Genomic DNA, 21,526 nt, shown 5'->3' on the forward strand with positions numbered 1-21,526 from the left:
ATCGCACCTTCACGCTCACCACTCCCAAGATAGCCACCCCGCAATCGCATACTCGCTATCTTTCGAACGACGTCGTCTTCAGATCCTCACATACAGCATCACACGACACAATGCCGCCTAGGAAGAGCAATGTATCGGCGGTGTCAAACGAAGAGAGTCCCGCACCACCCAGATCAGTACCCAGAGAGGAGAGCTTGGGTGTTGAGGTACGTCGCATGCGACTGAGATCAATTGGAAAAGACTAGTACTAATGACGCGATCATAGGACCTGAACCTGCCAAAGTCTATAGTCCAGCGCCTGGCAAAAGGCGTCCTACCACCCAACACCCAAATACAAAAAGATGCGCTACTTGCTATGAGCAAGAGCGCAACTGTGTTTGTTAACTACATCACTTCAACGTACGATTTCCCCTCTCTCTCCTGGCGCCAGAAGACTTCCGCGCCAATGGCATGCGCGAGTTGCCATAGATGGACATTTACTAACAACCATGCAGCGCCGCCGAAAAAGCCCTCGCCAGCGGCAAGAAAACCGTCATGCCGAAAGACGTCTTCGACGCAATGACAGACCTAGAATTCTCCTTTATGCTACCCCGCCTCGAAGCCGAAGTCACAAAGTTCACGTCGATACAAGCCGATAAGCGAAACACGTACAGGAAGAAGGTGCGCGAGGAGAAGAAAGGCACTACTGCTTCCACCGATGCAGCTACCTCCCCACCGGCCAAGTCAGCGGCAAACGGGGATGTGGTCATGGAGGGTGCAGATGATGGCGAGAGAGCGACGAAGAGGGTTAGAAGGGAGAGTGGAGATGCTGGAGATGGAGAGGTTACAGAAGAAGAGGGGGATGAGACACAGGATGTGGAGGATGAAGAGGTTGAAGACGACGAGATTGAGGAGGAGGTTGTTGGGGAGGAGTTGACGGAGGATCCGCTGGAGGAGAAGGAGGACAATAAGGATGATGACGATGACGAGGATGGGAATGAGAGCGATTGAGAGTTGGACTTGTCACGTCTGAATGGGAATATATCACTGCATGGGACGGCGTTCGGGACGAAAGACTGGAAGTACGATTTGACACAAGACCTATCGAGGAATGGACTTGAATATGTTGTATTCTTCCTGAGATATGTTGAAGCTGTCTAAGCCCACCAGTCATCTCATTGCATGAAGTCGTTGCATTGCGCATGTCTGTATAGCTCGTAACGTCGGATACCCAGAGTGTCACGCGCAACTTGCAACCATGATACCATGTTCTTTGCGCAGCCCCCGTCGTGACCATAGTCTTCGCGTGTATGTTTCAGTGCTCCTCGAGCATGCTTATAGACCGCCTTCAGCGCTTCGTCTTCGAGGGTATGCTAGCATCGAGCGGGTCACCGTATCGCACTACATATCTGTTAGCATACTTCTCCTCTCCATAATCGGTTACCAGCCACTGACATCTGATCATAGAGCCCTTGTCGGCAATGTTGTCCAGCGCCCTAGCCTCCTCCTCCCTCGCCCTCGTGTTCTTCCACTCATAGCCCGGCTGATCCTCCTGCTTACTCCACTGGTAACCTGTCTCAGCATCCTGATGTGTCCCACTCCCACCCGCACCGTTACTCGTCGCTGCTTGCGCCATACCGCCCGACAGTGGTCGCTTTCCGTTGGAATTGACGCCGAGAGTCTCGCGAGTTGTGGATTGTGAGTTTGGTGGTGATATCTCGTTTACGCCTGCGAGATTGGCGTTGAGCGGTGTGGCTGGGTTTGGAAGAGCTTCGTCGGGGAACATTTCATCGTCCGAAGCAACATTGGCGGGGGACGATTGCATGGTGGAGTCGCCGTCGCGGTCTGAGGTGTGGGTTAGCTGGATGCGCGGTCGTTTGTTGGACATGGTGGGTGGATGGCGTGCAGTGTAGGCTTACCTGACATGTTGAAGGGAATTTGCCGGGGTATTTCCAGGGCGATAGCGGCGGTGAAAGGGTTTGCGACGCGTGTGGTTCGTCGCGGTGGAAGGCAACAGTGAATGACATAGCGGTGGAGGAGCTAATCGCGGCCCGCCGCAGGGGTCAAGGTGGGGACTCTCGAAATATTGGCGACATTATACCTTGGAACTGATCACTCCTCCACGCGACTCAAGCTTTTGAATCAACACCTCCTCTACTATCGCCAGGCAGAGCACCCACTCATAGAGATCATGGCGCCAAAGAACACACCCGCCGATGCTTGGGAGGACGACTGGGAATCACTCGCCGACGTACATATGCCCCTCTTCTTTGACAGCAACGCGCTCACAATGTATAGAAAGAAGATGAGAAGCCCGTAGAAGAGCAACCAAAGAAGCTTACGAAAGCGCAACTCAAAGCTCAACACGCTGAGCTCAACAAACAGCTTTGGCAGGCGGCGTAGGTTGCTATTTCTCATTATTCGCGACGCGACCTGACTGGAACAGCGAAAACCCAGAGCCTCAATGGTACCCTGAAGTCCACCCCGCGCCCGTCGCAGCAACCTTCAAGCCGAAAGTCACGATGCTTGCACGCAAGCCCACTCCTCAAGTTCTCTCCCGCAATATGGCAGGCATGAGCCTCGACGACGACGATAGTGAAGAGGAGCGACGGAAGAAAGCAGCGGCAGACTTCGAAGAGCGCAAAGCACGTGCACAGAAGGAACGAGCAGAGAAGGAGCGCAAGTACGCAGAAGCACGAGAGCGCATCTTCGGCTCACCAGCTGCTTCCGCTGCAGAGGACTCGCGCAGCAACTCCCCCAACAAAGCTGCCCGAGGGAAAGGACGAGGACGCGGTGGAAGGGACAGCCAGCCTAGATCGAGCAACGAGCAGTCGCCCGCCCGTACAGCACATGTAGCTCCTGCGCGCCAACTCTTCGATCCTACCTACACCCCAAAGCCCGGCTCCGTATTCATACAGAAGAAAGAATCTGGTATCAGTCGCCCATCTACACCAAACACACAAGAGAAACCTGTTCGTCAGCCACAAGGACCCACAAGAGGCGGCGGACGAGGCTTCGCTCCAAGAGGAGGATATGGTACTCAGGCAGGTCCGTCAACTTGAGCTTGCCGAGGCTTCTGTCGTGTGGACACACCTCATACAGGAAAAAAACTGAACAGGCCTGCAGACTACACCAAGATAAAGACCTGCAAAGTAGGTGGCCCAACGTCAACGTAGGCTCCAGGGTGTTCAGTTTTTTCCTAGGTTGGCGTGGACAGACCTCTTCCGCGTCTATCCTCTGAGGCGTGGATGTCTCTTGTCAGGACCTTTGTTGACGAGGAACAGAGGCACTAGGGAACGAGTGACCGCTGCGTCCAGGACTTTCCGAAGAGCTTCCGCACAATGGCTCCACAGTCACCCGAACAGTCAATCGAGCAGTCAACTGATCAACTTCCGCCTCCAAAATGGACATACGCTCACACCGCGACGCTACAGAAAGACCTCGCCAAATTCACCTACTTCATCAATCACCAAGTCGACAACATCTCAGAGCACGACCCCAAGCGGCAGGAGCTACTCAACCTTATAAAGAAGGAGGTGGAACTCGACGACATGATGGGCCATATTGCTGCTCTTCACCCGCAGGTGAACGATTATGGAGTCGCTGGGGAGATCCAAGGGGTCGCACAAGAAATCCCTACGAAGAAGGGAGCTCTTCCTGAACACCTACAGCCACCGTACCGTGACACTGCGAGGAAACAGATGGCACGCGAGAAGACTCGGATGCTGAAGCATTCAGACAGCACGCCGGAGACGAGCGGTTCATGTGAGACCCCCGAAACCAACACACCCGAATCGGCTGAGGGAAGTCACCATGATGAAGGAGACAAGGATTACGTGCCGTGAGAAGATGAGGGTTATGAGAGTAGTCATCATCGGATAGGGAAGGGCTTGGGACGGTTTTATACTAGGATTGGAGGATGGCATCACTGGGAAGGGGAGGAAAGGGCTTGGGACGTTTTCATATCAGAATACCGTACTAGCTAGTAATACAACGAGAATAGTGCTTGACACCGTTGGATTGTGTCTATGACATGCGATTGAGGTGCTTCATAGCATAGTAATCTCAAGTTCAGCATGTACAGACTTGTTGTTTTGGTCCTGTAGGGAAAGTTGAAGGTGGGTCTTGGGAGCTACCGAGGGATGTGCAAGGCGTCCGTTTTGTACGTAAGATGACATATGATATTAGGGATCTCATTCCCCATGTTCGTGGTCTATCCTATTATATGATAGTGATGGTCTCGACCGGCGCATCGCTGTTCTCAACATCTCCGCAGGGAAAGACATTAGCGAAACTAACGATACGATAAAAGCCCCCGTCTACCTCCCGAAGGATCCATGCACCCCTAACACCTCCAAGTTCGCATACCCAGTCACCAGGCTGTATCTCATCCCGACTTGTACCGACAATATCTGCAGCGGTCACGAAGAAATTATCGATGTTTGGCTCCTGGAGAGCTTTGAGATAATCACGGCTAGTATCTCTTGCCCATTGTCTCAGGTCTGTCATATCGCTGGGCAGATTCTCAAGATCCCGGAAAACTTCGTATGACTTGTACAAATCGCCTTCCCAGGTCTCTCTATCGTAGTTGAGAGCCCTGAACATTGACATACCATTCGAGAGATCAAATACAGCTTCTTCCACATCCTCATGGTCCCATCGCTCTTTGTCGTCAAGCGCTTGTCGGATCGTGTCCAAAGATAATCTAACCCTCGCTTCTTCTTGCTGGGTAACGATCGCGGAAGTTGACAGATCGAAAGAAAATGACTCTTGCTCGGACTTTGAGCTGCGAATAATGCTACTGATTTGAGTAATGCATCGAGCGGAGATCTTCAGAGCTTTGCAGCCTCTTTCGATTTCGCAAACCTCCACAATATTGTACTCAAGCGCCTCCACGTCATGAGGATCGCGACATGGTTCTGTATTAGACCAATCGGGAACCCACGATGGAAGATCCTCGTAGTTCACTGAGGGACGCCAATTGTAGCTCAGCCAGTGAATCATTCCAACCCGAATCACAGCTACAGCAAATTCCGTATATACGTCCTCGACTCGTTTGCTGTAATCAACTTCAATCACGCCATCTCCAAGGCTACTGAGTCTCCCCAATGAACTGTAGATGAAGTCTCTTGGATCGGAGGACTCGAGGTTTTTACCGAAAGACAAGTGAAGAGCGGCATTAACGTGAAGTAGGAAGTCGCGTAAAGGAAGAGATGTTATGGCGTTAAGTCTAGCGTTACGTGTGTGTGTCTTGGTTCCTGTTCCTTCCAATAAAGCTCTGGAAACTGTGAACGTCGTGTCGCATGTAAGTAATTCTTCTCGCTGAACATCGAGCTGGCCACAGACGAAAATAACGTGTTTGTTTAGGGCAACTTCTTGGCCGACCCACACGCGCTTGAACCATGGGCGATCGAAAAAAGCGTTGATTGATTCAATGGGTAGAGCTGTACACCCTTCGCCGAATATGTCTTTGAGCTTTCCATGAGAATCCGTATAGTTATCGGTGTAGCGCATTAGTTCTCGTAGTGCCAAATCGCTCTCATCTGCTGCAGGTCCAAGCCAAGCAATGACAAGAGTGGCAGACGCGAAGATATTGCCCATTCGCTGAACCTGTATGCTCTTCTCGCCCAGGTTACTTTGGTCGATACAGATGGCGTCAATCCAGAAAGTTATTGTCTTTATCTCTTCTTGCAGATGCTCCAAGGCGATGGCAAGATTGACAGTAGCATGAAAGATCTTGTCGCCGACAAGGATTGGACGACGAAGCTCAGGGTCCCCCCATGTGTAAGATAAGCCGATGTAGCGGGGCGCTTGTTCTTCAGCATCTGAGTGAAGCTGACAGCGGACGATGGTCTGTCCATCGTGGTTGACATTATGTGTCTTTGGAAGCAGGTAAAGATAGCGAAGTTCCGTACTGGGGTCTTGCAGTGGTTGGTGCCTGAAGACTTCGGCGGTTTGAAAGTCGAATAGCTTTGGATCCTTCAGATCAGTGAATCGGTCAGTCAAGGCTGACTTGTACTCGTCGCTTTCGGAGCGGCACGACATCGCGACTTCTCACATGCCGGATTATCGAGAGAGAAGCGAGGAAGTGGGCTGAGAGAACTGCAGTATGAATTGTGTACAGTCAGGTCTGGTGGCATCCTAGAGGTTCAGCCTTGGAAGTAGCCTGAGGTTACCCCGCCCTCACGTGAGAGTCCTCCAATGAGGCAATGTACTAAGCTCGATCCGGCAATGTGAATACTAATAGGCAGGCACAGCCTCGACGTATCTGAGTAGTGTTGGTTCTCACAGCAATGGTAACGAAGCTGCACCATTACAGACATCTCAGAGTTTTGGGCACTCCCAAATTCACCCAGCCAACCCGATTCCAGAATAATGTTGCGGCTGCCAATATTCCCCAGGTTTGTATACGTAAATAAGCACAGTACGCAGTAGCCGTACCCCTCCTTCTTTTCCAATGGTACTCGACTGCTGCCCTTAGATGACTTGTGAGAGTGCGTGAGAGCTGTATAGCGGCGGGAATCTAGACGACAGAGCAACCCAGCAGAAGTATCAAGTGACATTTGACGCAAAGAAGACGGTTTATGTGGGAAGTTAGGCAGTATTTCTGCATTCACTTAGTTGACTTCCTATATGAGAGAGCATCGGTACCAGAGCAGATGCGATACTACGCTGTTGCGCTGCCTCAGCGAAAGTAGCTGAGCACAGATTCCCCGGCCAGAAGACGGACTCTGAGACGTCGAAATCAGATGTGAGACATAGCCAGGATGGATCGCAAGCTCAACGAGCTTGATAAGGCTGAATGATGCATCAGCAAGGAATACCATTGGCATACACCAATGTTCGAAGGAAGCCTGCATGCCTGTAACGAGACGAAATCCTTTCTTCTTGGTCGTGAAGATCTACCTAAGCGGTCAGAAAGTAAGCAGGAAGAAAATTTTCAAACACAGAATACCTGGATACAAAAGTGAAGCAACAAGCAAAGAGCTTGCTACACCACCAATAATCGGAGGTCGCATCTAGCCTCGCGATGCAGTACATAAGCGCAAGTCAATCCCCTCACGCGACAACTCTAACCCCTCCCTAAAGGCCCGTATACCGGGCGGGTACATCAACTTGAAGCACAAGCTCCCATGTCAACATCGGATAAACACCTTGAGCTGACTTCCGGTACCGATTACCCCTCGGAACGGTCTGCCATCGGCGCAGCAAGTACCTGTGCAGAGCCTCAGGTACCAAACACTAGGAGTAGTCTATGGGTGCTTTTCGTGGCAACTCAACACCCCTTCCGCGGCTCTTTTCGACGGTAGACATGCATGCGGCATACCTAATATCCGTGAAGATCGTTCGAGTGTATGGTCGAGTTGACTAACCGTTTCGTCTAGCCTATCCGATCGTACGTCGATCGACGCAAGCCTCGTCATCCGCAGTCGATGTCGTTGAGATAGTCTCTCTAGGCAGCAGGCACGGTAGAGCTGAAGCACTGTCCCTTTTCCACCCGCCCGGCAGCCGCAAAAGGAAGCAAGACCGTTATACGCGTCTCAAGCATCGGCAAGACGGTCACGGGAATCGTGGTCCCGGGGTGGCGCAATAGCAGTTCCGTGTAGCGATTGGAGGTTACGCAAATCGTCCTCCGATATCACAGCGACGCCTACCACGATAGGGCAAAAGCAAACGCATGAAACTGGATCTTCCGCCTCACGATAGCAGCGAAGCGGAAGGCGGAGACGCAGGACCCCTCTCACCGACGATTGACGAAAAAATTATCGATACCTCAACACGCTGATCGGAGCTCGTACGCGTTGCCTGAACGACGCACACAGCGAACGGACGACGTCGGGGTTGGCCTGTCACTCTCGCGGAGCCTCATGCACTATTCATGCTTCAACCTTGCTTGAAAGCAAATATGGCGGTGGGCGAAAGCTATGACGCAGGACAAAGTCCACCTGTCTAAACTGCTCGTCAATGCAGCGCGCTGCTGGGAGAAGCCTGGTTTCCATGTGGCTCGCTAAACGGACAGGCTTCTTCCCTATACCATGACTCACCGCTGAAGTGGTGCTTTTTCGATGAGCGGGCGGCTGCGGAAGCGCGGAGTCTATTGCAATGGAAATGTGTGGCGAATATATCAACAGTGTTCACAGGATAGAGAGCTGGATTGCTCGCATGATCGCCTCGAGCTGTTTCGTCGAAAGAGGCATCGTCCGTGTGGCGAGAGTCGCTAAGTGTTTCAATTGTTCGCTATTGTTTGACGGAAGCGGTCAAATCGGAGACGCAGTAAGGCCGCCGGCGGTGACCTGGCCGATCGATGGCTACGAAATGTAAGACGAAGCGGACCAAGGCGATGGTGATGTTTGCCATCTGACAAGCCCCATCGCGAACGCGTCCGGACCCCTAGAGTGATCAATGAGAAAGTGTATTGCGCGTTGCTTGTGATAATTCGTCCGACGTCCGTGATGTTGAGGCGACATTCCGCCACAGGGGAATTCAACGTTTCGCTTGCCACACCCCTGCAACGCGAATCGTTGTGCGCATGTGACTCGGAGCGTCCATGCCAAGCATGTGCACCGCCACACATCGTCGAGTCTGCGGATACTCGCAATTACGGTGTATTGAATTTGCAATACACGAGCGAATCGTTGGGCTCGAGGAATTTATTCTAGGAGGTGCGTCATGCAGCTAGAGCGCTCGCATGTCGTCGACAGCGGTGCTCAGCTTGCGTCGTGGCAGACTAACATGGTTGCCTGCAATGCCTGGCGAATCCGCAGCGCTGCAGACATGAAACTGCATGCGATAGGGCTGCGCAAACCTGAGCGATGCGTCATAGCCATTGTGGTTAGTACTCGCGGGTGTCGCAGTTGCTTCCATACCGCCGCGTTTGTCTTATCCTAGTGGTCGTCTTGGAGACAGGTGGGAATACGGTGTAGAATCGACGGCGCTTCGTATCTCGCTGGTCCACTTGGTGAGAAAGCCTCATTCTGAAATCAGTCCATGACGATAGTAGCATGCGGGTGCGGAGAAAACAGTTCTGCAGGTCATGGGGAGTCATAGCAACGCATGATGTTGGTGGGTGCGAAGGATTACGCAAGGTGAGTTGTCTGATAGCAAAGTGGGTACTGGGAATTTTGACACTTCCAGAAAGTATTGTGGGAAAGCTCGGTAGGAACGCAACCCGATGAGCCCCAAGGACAAGGCCCGATGTAGTCCAATAAGGACCGAGTATCGGGGTCAAAATACAAATGAGAACTGTGTGCCGAGAGATTACAAGGAGCGTGTTGACGGGAGATACCAGGCTGTATGCGTCCAAGGCGCAGGCTTCATGCACAGCACGGATACAGGCGTTCCGCCGGAGCCAGTCAAATTGGAAGAGCGAGGTACTTGCGCTGCGAACTTGCTTTATCGAGCCGTAGTAGGTGCGAGCGGGGAGATCAAACCATGTAACCGCGACCATTTACTTTGTTGTTGACGCTTTTGATCGAATCAAAACGGCGCCGCTGGAGCGCTATGCAGCCGCGAGTGGGCCCGACATCGACAGTACCATATGCCTTGGAAGACGACTGCAGACAACGAAGTAGCGGTAAACAGCTGCGCGCCCCAGGCCAGCGAGTTGGAGAGGCTGTGAGACATTCGAGAAAATTTTCACGGGCGGGAAATTAGCTTAGGTACATGAGCAGAGGGAAGTTCGAGAAGGGATCCGAGCAATAGAGTGCGGCTCTGAGCAGTGGACAGGGCCTCCCTAGCAGTGATAATCGGCCCCAAGCGACGCGGGACGACGTTGAATGGTGGACCTTCCGCTGTTTCGGAGGGAAGGACTCCAGCCAAAACCTACCAGCCGTGTGCCGCGACGATGGGCCTTGTAGCGTTGGTACTAGGCAAAAGGTAGTTTACCAATGGGTACGTTTAGGAAATGGTCGCGAGCTGAAGGCGACGCTGGGTAGATGTCTGGAGATCAACTCGAGCTATATGTCGCTCGGTAGCTGGTCGGTCACGGCAGGATTGGCTGCGTACGACGACCATGTGGGAGGAGCTGCGCCGGTGCCAGCAGGTGCTCGCAGCCAGAGAAGCACAGGCAGAATGGGCCGTGTTTTTGCATCCGCGCTGCAGCGAGCCGCGAGTCCTGCCCAACGACGCATCTGGAGGGTGAAAGGGTGTGGTGGAGCTTTGTTGGCTGCAAGGAGGGCCGTTTGAAGAGCGTTCGGCAGCAAACGAAACACGCTGAAAACGGTGACAGCTGGATCGAATACGATGCTGCACTGCATGTAGGACAGCAAATGAAGGGAGGTACAGAGTTGCGCTGCTTACGCTAGCCACGCTCGAAGGGGCATCTCTGAGGGTGTCCAGGATTACGGGTATATAGCTAGCAACATGATGTTTCCAATATTACACACCCAAAACAGAACAAATATAAAACAGGCTGGGCGCAATGCTCGTTAGGCATCAACGGGGAGTCAACACATGGTGTATACTGTAGAAGGCGTCCGTTTCGACTGCAGAGAAGAGTCAGAGAGCGGCTTGGACAGTGTAGGGTTCGGGGCTAGCTTCCCAGAATACTCGTGGGCAATATGGGCAGGAGGCACAGCATGGTGCCATGGTCAATCTGACCCGTAGATGAGGGACTGCTAACAGCCGGGGTCCCTTGGGCTGTGGTAGTGCATGCATGGCGCCGACAGGGGGCGGCGTTAGGGTGGATGGGCATCCATAGTGGTCCGCGCGCGGAAAGAGCGAAAGAGGCTCGTCTCAAAAGCAGGCGCAGCCCGCCGTCGCTTCCTCGTTTGCGCACTCGAGCATCATCACCACATATTACCAAGCACCAGACGTCAACGTCTACACTCGATTAGGATCCTCCACCCTGGATCCTTCTGGCACCCTCTAGCAACTAAACGATCCTACACCCAATGTGCAGTAGACAGAGCCGGATTTCCCTTTCTCTCTCCTCAGTCGCTGCACCCCCATTCACATCCGCCCACTACCAACGCCCACGAAGACCCGCCTTCGGTTTGCACATCCCCAGGTGAAGCAGGCACCGGCCTGGGCTCCTTCCCCATCGATCCCGCACACGAACCTCACTGCCGCCATCCATTGAGCCGCACCCAGCGACATAACCACCAACATGTACACACAACAGTATCCCACGCCACCCCCGGGCTACAACATGCCCTACGACCACTTCCGCACGACACCGCCCATGTCGCCCGGCCCCGGCAACGCCTACTACTCGCCACGACACGCGCCCCAGATGGCGACCCCACGAGCGAGTCCCAAGGTTGCGGCCCACTCTCGACGGGCATCGCACGCCGTACCGTCCAACTACTCGTACGCACCCACACCTCGTGGAGGGGCCATGCCTCAGTATGGCGCTGCAGACCCGCGCACATACGCGACGCCGAGAGGCACCCCTGAATATGTAAGTTATTTCGGTTACAATATTCCAAGTCGGCAACGCCGCGACACAGACGTCCCGCCTCTCAAGCGCAGCAATCGCGAGAGGAAGCGTCGACCGTCGCAGTCGGCACGTCACGTCTACACCAAAGTTGTCTTCGACGACCAAGGATACGGCTACGAGCGCGATTACGACGTCTACGACTATCCACCACCGCCATACGAACAGTATGCGCGCCACGACATGTACGGGAGGGATGCTGATCAATATTACTACGATCAGGTCCCTATTTATGATCCAGAGCCAAAGGCCAGCAGCCGTCCACGACGCGCCTCCGCAGCAACCAGCCGACAGCCAGCCGCCTCCCCCAAGAAGCCCGCTCCAGCAGCTGCCCCCAAGACCAGCCCCAAGGCCACCGAAGAAGATGCGCGCCGCGCTGGCATTCCCGCCGGCTACTCGTACAAGAACTGGGACCCCACAGAAGAACCCATCATGCTCCTAGGATCCGTCTTCGACGCCAACTCCCTCGGCAAGTGGATCTACGACTGGACTGTCTTCCACTACGGCCCTGCAACCCCCCTCGCCGAGATGGCAGGCGAGCTCTGGCTCCTGCTCATCCAACTCGCCGGCAAAGTCAAGAGGGCCGACGAGACCATGCCCAAGATCCGCAAGAAGGAGAACCACGAAATGGTCGAAGACTTCCTCGAGAGTGGCGAACGCCTCTGGGTCCGCTTCGCCAAGCTCCTCAAGGTCTGCGAGGACTACATGTGGAAGGCCGCTAAGAAGGAGAGCGGCAAAGAGAAGCCTGTTTCCATGGGCAAGAACAGCGGCAAGGAGTTTGTCGAATCCATCTTCGGTCGCGACCGAGAACTAGAGAAGACCGAGAAGCTCATGACCGGAATGCGTCTCTGGTCCATGCGCTTCGATGCCAACTGCGAGGACATCCTACGATACCCATCTGCTTAGGATCTCTTACCTTTCATACCTCGACGCTTTGGCGCTGGCGTTTTCTGTCTCGGTATACCCTTTCCCTTATCGTCATTGCTTTGCGCATTATTTGATGTTACCGCGAGATACCCTTTCTTGCATTTCGTAATTGTTAATCTTGCTGCATCTTATTCGCTTTGCACGTTCACAACAATGTACAACACTACCGGGTTTTCTCACGCATTGGGCGGGTCACAGGAAAAAGTCTGCTTTCTACTATGATATCCCCCTTCTTACTCTTGTATTGTTTTTCTAGCCTACTATCGTTATTTGCTGTTTGGGTTTCGGGCACGCATGGTGTTCAGGTTGTTACTCTGGGGGTACTGGGATACCACTACACTTTGTCTTCTGGGTTAGTCCACTAGATTTGAGAGATTCTCTACGGAACATCTCTATCAGAAAGATCGGTACCTCACGGTCAAAACTAGCTATACCCACTTACCACTCTATTGCTATCTACAAATTTTATTACTTATTATCGAACCATCTACTTCCCATGTCCTCGTGCAACTGCTTCTTCCGTGACTCACAAGCCCTGTCCGCCTATCAAACCCGCATGCGTCGCATTCTCCTACACAGCCATTATCAAAGTTACCAACGGCGGCGATCTCCAAAAGCTGCGACCCCTGCATGCCAGCCACACATGGGCAATCTGAGACACAAGTAACCCTATCGAACACCTCAGATCAGTCTCGGACACATGCTTTTGCGTCTGCAACACCTGAATTTCACATGCTTTCACACACCCTCTTCTGCCTGGGTTGCCACGTTCCCAGGCTCCCAGGAGGCGCTGTCGCACTGTGAGTCGCAGACTCATCACAGTCCTTTTAGTGAATCATCACGCACGATGGTGCCTTGTTGCAGCCAACGGGCGCTTGCGCATGCACATGGCCAACTTCATTGGCTGTTTCGGGCTGTCCTCAGCCTTACCATAGAAGAAGCGCTGTGCATGGAAGCCTGCTGCAGGTTGCGTCAAAGAGGCAAGGTCGTGATGTTTACTTTTTCCGCGACCCCCATGGCCTTAAACGTGGCGTGTGAAGGCGGGAAGGATTGCCACCTATCCAATCCGACGGCCTGCAGATGAGTTCGTGCCGCCTGGCGCTGGCCCTCAAGATTGGTAGAGTGGAACGACAGCGGTTTGCTATCTTGATATCGATCCGGGCCGGGAAGAGAAATAGGGCATTGCTCACGTTTGCGTGGAGGAATGGTTGGGTTAGACATGAGTGCACAAAGTGCTATTTACGAATGCGTTGTGGGTGGTAAGGCCCAGGGCTTTGGGATGGCCGTCGCACAGTACCTACAGCTCGCGCGCATCGCATGCAACGATGACATTACAGCGAATCTACCTACCGTCCCTCCATCCAGGGTCTCTCGCGGCCATCACAACACAGTAAACCACCCCTTAATAGCGGCCACATATGCGGCTCAACGTTATCAGCCTCCTTCCCTGCCTCGCCTTCCTCATAAAGTTCCATGCCACCCCATCCCGAAGCTTAGCGCACGCGTCCCTTCCCATTTCAAGATTAAGAGGCGTCGCGTTATCCCTGGGCACGGGAACTCCTTTGATAGGCACACTCTGCCTTGATCCCCGGTTATAACACGAGTCAACGTTGCGCAAGGGCACCCTGACATGGGGTGATTAGGCAACAGTTTTGATAGAGTTGCAGGATTGGCATCATATCGCGTTTTGGGATCGACAGGCACAGAGACACTGCCCGTCGTCGGGAGGCTCGGATGGAAGGGAAGGATGGTGGGTGGCTAGTACTCCGTGTATGACAAAAGACGCGAGGTTGGGGCAGGAAGGGTTCCACGGGATCTGTTGGCTAGAACCAGGGCTATCGGCTTCCACAACAGTCTCTGCTAAGTTACCGTCATTTAGCTTTTCGGTTTTGGTGGGTGTCACGAGCTGAGTGAGCGCTGTTGGGGTGCGCCGTATTGATTGGGTGCGGCATCGCATCTTTCTTCTTTTGTGCTCAGTGCTTTCCACGGCTGAATGAGTGTGGTACTTGGATCGTTTGTGTGAATCGCTCCAACGAACGAATAGCATTGTTCTACTCCGGCGTAGCACATGCGATCGCTTTCCAGATGACCTTTGCGTCCCAGCAAACATGTCTGCTTCTGGACCTTTCTCCGTCGCGCCGGATCGCGTTCCGTCGCAACTATACGACATCATTCCGCTAAACAGGCAAGCCCATCACATCACTATGGGCGAGCACTTTGCCTGAAAGTCCCAATCGCGTCAATGCAATGGGTCGCGAAAACGCGAATCCGGGGTGCATGTGCATGCCTCGCAGAACACCTGATGCCTACACTATCGCTATCGTCAAACCTACCAGCAGTTCATGCAGAAGCGTGACATATACACACACAGGCCATGCCCATCGGCGAGCGACTACGGTGTTTCAAAACACGTGGCCGGTGCCATCGTGCATGAACCGGTCCCCTATTCCACGTCCCTTCGCACCCAAGCACACCCAAGCAGCAAGCGAAGCGAGTACATCAGGCAAGCCGCGGCATATGACGAATGCCAGACTAAACCCCGCCTAGACCCACCCGTCCAGTTCCTCTCCCCCTCCTGCTTATCCACTTTTGTACCCCGCTGCCACTCCGCGTGAACCGCCTTTGCCTATGTCACTGTTTCGCCTACTTCCAAGGTTTTCTTTTCACCTACCGCGTCACGGTGCCGGAGCGGAACATGGGCATCGTAATGGCGGGTAGATGGACGAGTGGTCACAAGATCGTCTATCGTCATACATCGGTCAATGCGAGATCATTCATGCCGTGCAAGCATCGAGATCGTGGCTGTTGGCAAGTTTCTGGCTACCATGATCGGAGCTGGCCGATGCGTCGCTTGTGTGGTACAGTACGTTCACGGTGAGGGGTGTAGAGGGGTCGAAAAGTTTGACCCAGAGACATGCCACGTCTATACCGCTCCCTCTGGCGTTCTGTTCTCGTTACATTGACGAATGAGCGATCTGGCTATATGCATCGTGGGTGTGGTCAGCTGCGCTTTTCGGTTTGCTGGTGGGTGGCTTCGGGCTGCGAAATGGCCCATTAAGCGCTGTATCCTCTGCGTGATTGGGGTTCTTTTGAGAAATGCCGGAGAAATGCGTGCTGGGAGGCAGACTCGGATAGGCGTGTGCATACGCGCATTATTTCTTCAGCGGCACTTGCACTGAGAAACACTAGCCGCTGGTCTATGGGCAGGTGACAAGGCAGGTATGATGTAACCTTAAGTCGCAAACGTGCTTTCCAAGGACGACTGTCAACCTGGCAGGTACACCGCGAAGTACCCCCCACGGCCAACGTAGCAACACCAAAACAATCTCGATCCGAAGCGCAACCTTCCGCCAGACCAGGACAGCGATATCCCTCCCAACTCCCACGTGCCCTCGCCAGCGTCACCAATCCCTCACTGCGCATAAGCGCCCGCAACACCACCCCTCCATGCATCCACTACCCCTCCAACACCCATTCCATTCCCATCACCCTGCCGCAAGGCACTGTCAAAATAGTCCTTTGTCCATACCAAACAACCCCTCCATTGTATAGGCTTACTATGCGTCACAGATCGTCCCTTATCAGGTACTATCTTTGCTATTCCTGTGCCGTGAACTGCATGCACTGCGCATGCGAACACCCTTCTAGCGCGCCGATTGTTTGTTTCTATTTCAGTCGTCACATGCGAGCGGGGTAAAGGACGAGGCTGCATTCCCGGCTTATGTGATGAATGTATTGTATTGAACTAACCGGATGGAGATCGATAGCGATGCAAGGGGGAGAGGTGTGGTTACACGACAGGCAGTGGGAAATAGTGTAGTCAGCACTATCTCTAGGTATTAACCCTAGGTGAACAGAGACAGCTATCAGATAACCGATGCTCTGAATGGTTCGAAAGTGCAACGTTATCCATGTATTTCGTAAGATGCTTACCATGCGAGAGCTAATCGAGTACCTATCACAGCGACCTCATCGCCCTTTGGACAGAACAATTTGCCAGACTCAACCAACCGAAGTAAAGGCAAAGATTCCTCGTTGAGCCAATGACGCGGCAACATGAAGTGTTTCTTGACCATACCCGCGTTTTCCGCATTCTGCGTGTGCTTTGAGGGCGACACAGCTCCTGAAGTTGCTGGCTCGTCTTTTGCATAAACAGATCCAATCTTCCAGGTACAGATCCAGAAATCTTGATCAAGGAAGACGAATCTGTCTTTTGCTAGCACGCCGAGCGAGACTTCGACTAGCTTCGTGACTTCGTCTGGAATACGTCGCATAGCCGTGTTCGGAACCGACCACATTGCTGTTTCATTCTCTCGTAGCCTAGGAATTGAATCGAGTTCAGAAACCTTCAGCATCGTGTAAGATTGAGAACCAGGCTTCAACGTCCTTTCCACGACGATGTGAGATCGATCTTGAGCTGGATATACGTGCACGGTTTGGTAGCCTGACTCTGGGCCTGCGCTCACTCTAATTCGATCTTCTTCTGCGGAGTCGGCGTTTGATAGTTGGCCAGTCTTCCCGGTGATGTTGTTATCAGACTTGTAATCGTAATGTATCAGTTTCGTTGGCTCTAGGGTGATCCAGGAAAAGCGCCTCACGCCAACGTGGTTGAAGGCAAGTAATGATTGCGAGTCGCTAGAATCGTTGATCCAATGCTGGCCTGTGTCGCTCTCGTTTTGATGTTGAACGCGCATTTTCTTTTCGTCCAATGACCATACTTGTACAGCGTGTTGCCTAACCATAAGAAGAAGGGTTCCGTCCGGACTGAATAGTACTTGCTGAGCAGTACCTAGCTGTGATGACATGGTGAGATTGAGAAGCGGTTGAACTTTCCATGTCGTCTTGTTGTCGGTGATCGATAACGGTGAGATCTTCTTGACGCTGACGTCCCCGCCCAATTCCCCAATGGCTAGATGCTCACCGCTGTCATCCCAAACTAGCAAGTCTATCATCATGTATCTTGGGGAGTTCCAGACGTTCAGAGTCTTCATGCCTTCCGCATTGAACAGATGAACCTCCCCAGCTTCGTTCCCGGCGCAAAAGAATCTGCTATGTGAAGCCACAGCCAAAGCCGTGATTCGATCTTCTTGTACAACGATCTGAGTGGAGTCGTTGAGTGTTGAGACATCACTTTGCGTCTCCCATTGGTCCTCAGATATGTCGCCCGTCTCCTGCAAGTCAGCGAGTGCTGCTGGCTCCCATGCAGTGCATACAGCATCGCGTATCTCGTAGAAGCGACGAGAGTCTGGACTGAAAGCCAGAGCTCTTGGGGTAGTGTCGCATCTCAACTGGTATAGCAGAGCAAAGTTCTGGAAGTTGAAAAGCCGAACCACCCCATTGTTGTCGCATGCCGCAAACGATAGCCCATCGGGACTACATTGGAGCAGGCTAGCAGGTGTACGTAGCTCCTCGTTTGTTTGTTCGTATGGGTCCCATTTGAAGACGCATCCATCGCTATACCTCCCAAGAATATTACCATAGCGTGCATTCCAGGATACTTCATTAACTCCTGACCAAACTACTCCGTTGAAGCCTCTACCTTCGACAGGCCGTGAATTTCTTCCGATCATCTGACAGTCTTCAACTGACCACACTGATAATGGAAAGCCGCGATAGGCAACAGCGATCTGTGTACCATCAGGGCTAAAGACCATGGCGCAGGGTGAGTTGGCATTGCCCAGACTAGCGGTATCAGATTCTTGCAAGGAACTGAGCTGTTGCCATTCTGGGCGTTGCGTATCTATCGCCAGCATTTGGATAGTCTTGTTTTCGCACGCCGCCAGTACCCTGGTCTTGTCCTCGCTGAAGATAACGCCCAGGACCGTGGTGTCTTTGGGACTACCGATTGTGAGAATGTGGCGACCAGATGGAATTTCCCAGATCTTGGTATGCGATACCCCACACGAAAGGTACCTCGTCCCGGCGGGGTCGAAACAACATGCTGTGACGTACTCGCCTTGAACGAGCGAGAGCTTCTTTTCGAAGTTGACAGCACTCCAGATCAGCGTTACTCCATGTGACTGATGGTCTGTGGCGACTGCAGCGATATGGCCACGAGAGCAAAGCAGCTTCAAAAGTCGGTGTCTCCTGACTGACATGTGCGCAACCGAGTCATCCCATCTTTGGTTCGTGATACCGGAAACTGATATGGAGCGAAACGTCCTCTGTTTCGCGAATTGACTGTGTATCATCGAGCTCCGAGGACAAAACTCTGGGATGAAGTTGTAGATAGACGCGGGATCATACAAGAGTGTAGAACCAAATTTCCCCACGAGCTTGGTGAAGTCAACTGCCCAGAAGCGCAGTAGATCTCGCTGATCGTCATCCAGGGTAAGCTCGAAATCTGTGCTTCTCTTGCTACTGATCAGCTCCGTCAATGTTCGCGAGGCGTACACGAGGACTTTGAGCTGCCGCAGAGACGCAAGTATGCGGATCCAGGTGAGCACATGAGATTTGCGCAGGAATTGCACAAGAATTGACAAGGCAGAAGAACTGATACGCGTAGCAAGCCCCAAATGAAAGTGCCAGGATGTTGCTGCATAGTCAATGAAGTCGCGTTTGAGTTCTGCGTTGGTCTGGTTGAGTTTGCCGCGGACTCCAGTATCCATCAAGCAAGTCATACATTGACGAAAGGACTCAAGATGAGTCTGCGTAGCATCGATGTATAGATCCAGCTCAGGTGCGTGCGTGAGATAGTCGCGCGCAGTCTGATGTATCATCGTGACGTTTTCGCTCATGTCCACAACCACAAAGAAGCCACAGGTGGCAGTGATGGTGCTGCGAAGATCGAGAATCTTGCCGAAAGATGGCCGGAGAGCTTGTTCCAGCTCTCTCAAGTTGAGCGCTCGACGAGAAAACATCGCCCATGTTAGTATGCGCTGTGCAAGTTGCTTGTCTGTCGGGCTCATGTTCTTAGCTACATCAGAGGCCATGCGATGATACATGCCTTCCATACCAGCGGGCATGTTCTCCAATGTTTGCCTGATGTCGTCGCTGGTGTGACGTTTGAGTACTTCCTTGATGGCAAGATGCACCCAGAGAAAGTTGCCTTCCGCGCGCTGTAAGATCAGGTCTGTTACTTCCTTCTTGACTTCTTCATTCCACCTTGGTACAGTCATACGGCTCTCGACATAGGCTCGAACATCCTGTTGGGACTTGGATGTTATGGGAAAGACCTCGACCGGTATTGACATCCCCAGCTGCTCGACCTCAGAGCGCAACTCTGGGGTCTCGCGACTTACTACCAATATCTTGATGGGTATTGCAGAGTTTCGTAAGCCATTGAGCAGACCAAGTAGTAATTGAGGTGAGTCCGCTTCGTCCAGAGCGTCTATGACCCAGTACAATGGGGCCGTTTGTCGCAATGTCCAGAGTGCCGTAACGAACAGTCGGTTCCACACAGTTCTGACGTCTGTCTTCTCTAAGCGTAGTCCATCTTCCGATAGGTCTCTCAAACGTCTGCGGTATTGGGGTATATCTTGAGACAGCTGGAAGGCTATTGATCGGAGACAACCGTTGACTGATCGCTTGGCTTGTTCGCCAAACCGGAAGAAGTAATACTGACACGTCTCTCCTCTTGCTTTGATGTTGTCGATGATGAACGACGAGAGTACTGATTTCCCACTAGCTGGTAGCGCATGCAACCAAAGTACCGAGCTCTGGGTAGTATCTTGCATCCATTTCTGGAATATACCCTCCTCAAGTATCCATTCACATGTACCCGGCATCCATTGATCGCGGAAAAAGCTGAAATCGTTGTTTGGTGAGTCCTGAATGGAGAGGAGAGTTTCTACAGCCTCGGAAGCGTCTGAGGAGGCCGAAGAAGATCTCCGGAAGCTGATACCCATGTGCCGCACGCGGTCCACCAAGGTTTTCAACACATCTCGCATACTGATGTAATTTGCGTCACGAGGACTATGGTATTTGCAAACATCGTGGTGGTCTGCATTCATAGCTCTCGATATTTCTCCCGGATATCCAAGTATGGCAGACTCTTTTTCCAATATCCTGATCTTTTTGGGACCGACAGCGGTCTCTAGGGTCTCGTAGAAGGAAACAATGTGAAGCTTCGGCGCAAACTTCCGAAACTGCTCATTTATCTCTTCTAATGCTGCCGAATTCTTCTGCAAGTCTGCGACGTACTGTTTGGGGGAATACCTGAGAAGTGAGGTCGAGAGTATGCGGTTGAGTAGTTCGGCCAGATTGGAGCCGCGATGCGGCGTGGATAAGAAAATGATAGCATTGATGGATTTGACCATCTCGGAATACTCGTCATCACCGTGACCCAGAATGTAGGCCTTCTTCACTACGAGACCCCCCATCGAGTGAACTATGAAGATGATTGGGACATCTCCTAGACCTAGATCCTCTAAATCCCTGTTCTCGTCTTTTGTGAACTTCATAGCAAATAACAGTTCTTTTGCGAAATCTGTAATGTTGAGCACTGTACGCGATGAGGTCGACTTCCAATCTGCATCGTATCCGAATGTTAAGATCCGTGCTGAGCCAATGACAGGCTCAGTGGGGAGCCAAAGATGGGGCCAAAAGTAATTCGGATCATGGTCCTTGGACCACGTAGAGTGACTAGATCCGCCCAGACCATGTACGAAGACGATGTCTAGCGAATGTCCGTACTCGGGCTCGTGAATGACAGTGAGTCCTAGAGGATTCGTACGTCTATGTGCGGAGTTCGATCTTGTGTGAGATCCGTGCGACAAGTTCACAGCGGCGAAACTTGACGTAGTACTCTGGAAGCTACTTGAACGTTGCTCAAGTCCTGATGAGGTTGAATGAGGGCTAAGGTTGCTGCTGCGACGGCGTTCAGAATCGACAAGATTAGATGAGACAACCTGACTGTTGCTATGCAGTCGTCCTCTTCTAACTCCATCTTGGAAACCGACTTGTCCATCTTGAACAACATCAGCGTGAGCAGACTCTGGTTCCTGTGCGCCCGCGATCGCATCGGAAGGTCCCGAATGTCTGTTGCGCTCTAGGCTTTGGCGACGCTGGGCGGCTTCGACATTGGTGGCATCGGCTGCCGGATCATTCAAGGTGCCGATCTGTTCATTCTGGCCACGACCTTTATACTTGTTGCTGATTCTCTTCCGTAACTGGAGTTAATGAGACTTTGTCGCAATATCGACACGTTGATGTCACTCACTCGGTCCATGGTCGGGCCTCATA

At 52.6% G+C, this 21,526-nt stretch overlaps 6 protein-coding genes across 6 annotated transcripts; 3 read left to right on the forward strand and 3 right to left on the reverse strand.

Moving 5' to 3' along the window:
* Positions 1-110: 110 nt before the first annotated feature.
* On the forward strand, positions 111-990 carry J4E86_009015 (uncharacterized protein; the record flags this gene model as incomplete). The annotated part of the gene is made up of 3 exons (XM_051449522.1): positions 111-206; positions 266-399; positions 495-990. The coding sequence occupies 3 exons, from the start codon at positions 111-113 to the stop codon at positions 988-990; spliced, it is 726 nt and encodes a 241-aa protein (XP_051299376.1).
* Positions 991-1,327: 337 nt separating this feature from the next.
* J4E86_009016 (uncharacterized protein) lies at positions 1,328-1,867 on the reverse strand (the record flags this gene model as incomplete). Its single annotated transcript, XM_051449523.1, has 2 exons — positions 1,328-1,380; positions 1,435-1,867. 2 exons carry the CDS (start codon positions 1,865-1,867, stop codon positions 1,328-1,330), a joined length of 486 nt encoding a protein of 161 aa, XP_051299377.1.
* A 303-nt stretch (positions 1,868-2,170) lies between these two features.
* On the forward strand, positions 2,171-3,824 carry J4E86_009017 (uncharacterized protein; the record flags this gene model as incomplete). Its single annotated transcript, XM_051449524.1, has 5 exons — positions 2,171-2,230; positions 2,278-2,378; positions 2,426-3,027; positions 3,082-3,131; positions 3,273-3,824. The coding sequence occupies 5 exons, from the start codon at positions 2,171-2,173 to the stop codon at positions 3,822-3,824; spliced, it is 1,365 nt and encodes a 454-aa protein (XP_051299378.1).
* Positions 3,825-4,200: 376 nt separating this feature from the next.
* On the reverse strand, positions 4,201-6,024 carry J4E86_009018 (uncharacterized protein; the record flags this gene model as incomplete). Its single annotated transcript, XM_051449525.1, has 1 exon — positions 4,201-6,024. One exon carries the CDS (start codon positions 6,022-6,024, stop codon positions 4,201-4,203), a length of 1,824 nt encoding a protein of 607 aa, XP_051299379.1.
* Positions 6,025-11,086: 5,062 nt separating this feature from the next.
* On the forward strand, positions 11,087-12,322 carry J4E86_009019 (uncharacterized protein; the record flags this gene model as incomplete). Its single annotated transcript, XM_051449526.1, has 1 exon — positions 11,087-12,322. One exon carries the CDS (start codon positions 11,087-11,089, stop codon positions 12,320-12,322), a length of 1,236 nt encoding a protein of 411 aa, XP_051299380.1.
* A 3,950-nt stretch (positions 12,323-16,272) lies between these two features.
* On the reverse strand, positions 16,273-21,512 carry J4E86_009020 (uncharacterized protein; the record flags this gene model as incomplete). The annotated part of the gene is made up of 2 exons (XM_051449527.1): positions 16,273-21,453; positions 21,504-21,512. The coding sequence occupies 2 exons, from the start codon at positions 21,510-21,512 to the stop codon at positions 16,273-16,275; spliced, it is 5,190 nt and encodes a 1,729-aa protein (XP_051299381.1).
* Between the last annotated feature and the right edge of the window lie 14 nt (positions 21,513-21,526).

Source organism: Alternaria arbusti (assembly GCF_024043155.1).
Source record: "Alternaria arbusti strain BMP 1465 chromosome Unknown scaffold_15, whole genome shotgun sequence".
In the NCBI taxonomy this organism is placed as follows: Eukaryota; Fungi; Ascomycota; class Dothideomycetes; order Pleosporales; family Pleosporaceae; genus Alternaria; species Alternaria arbusti.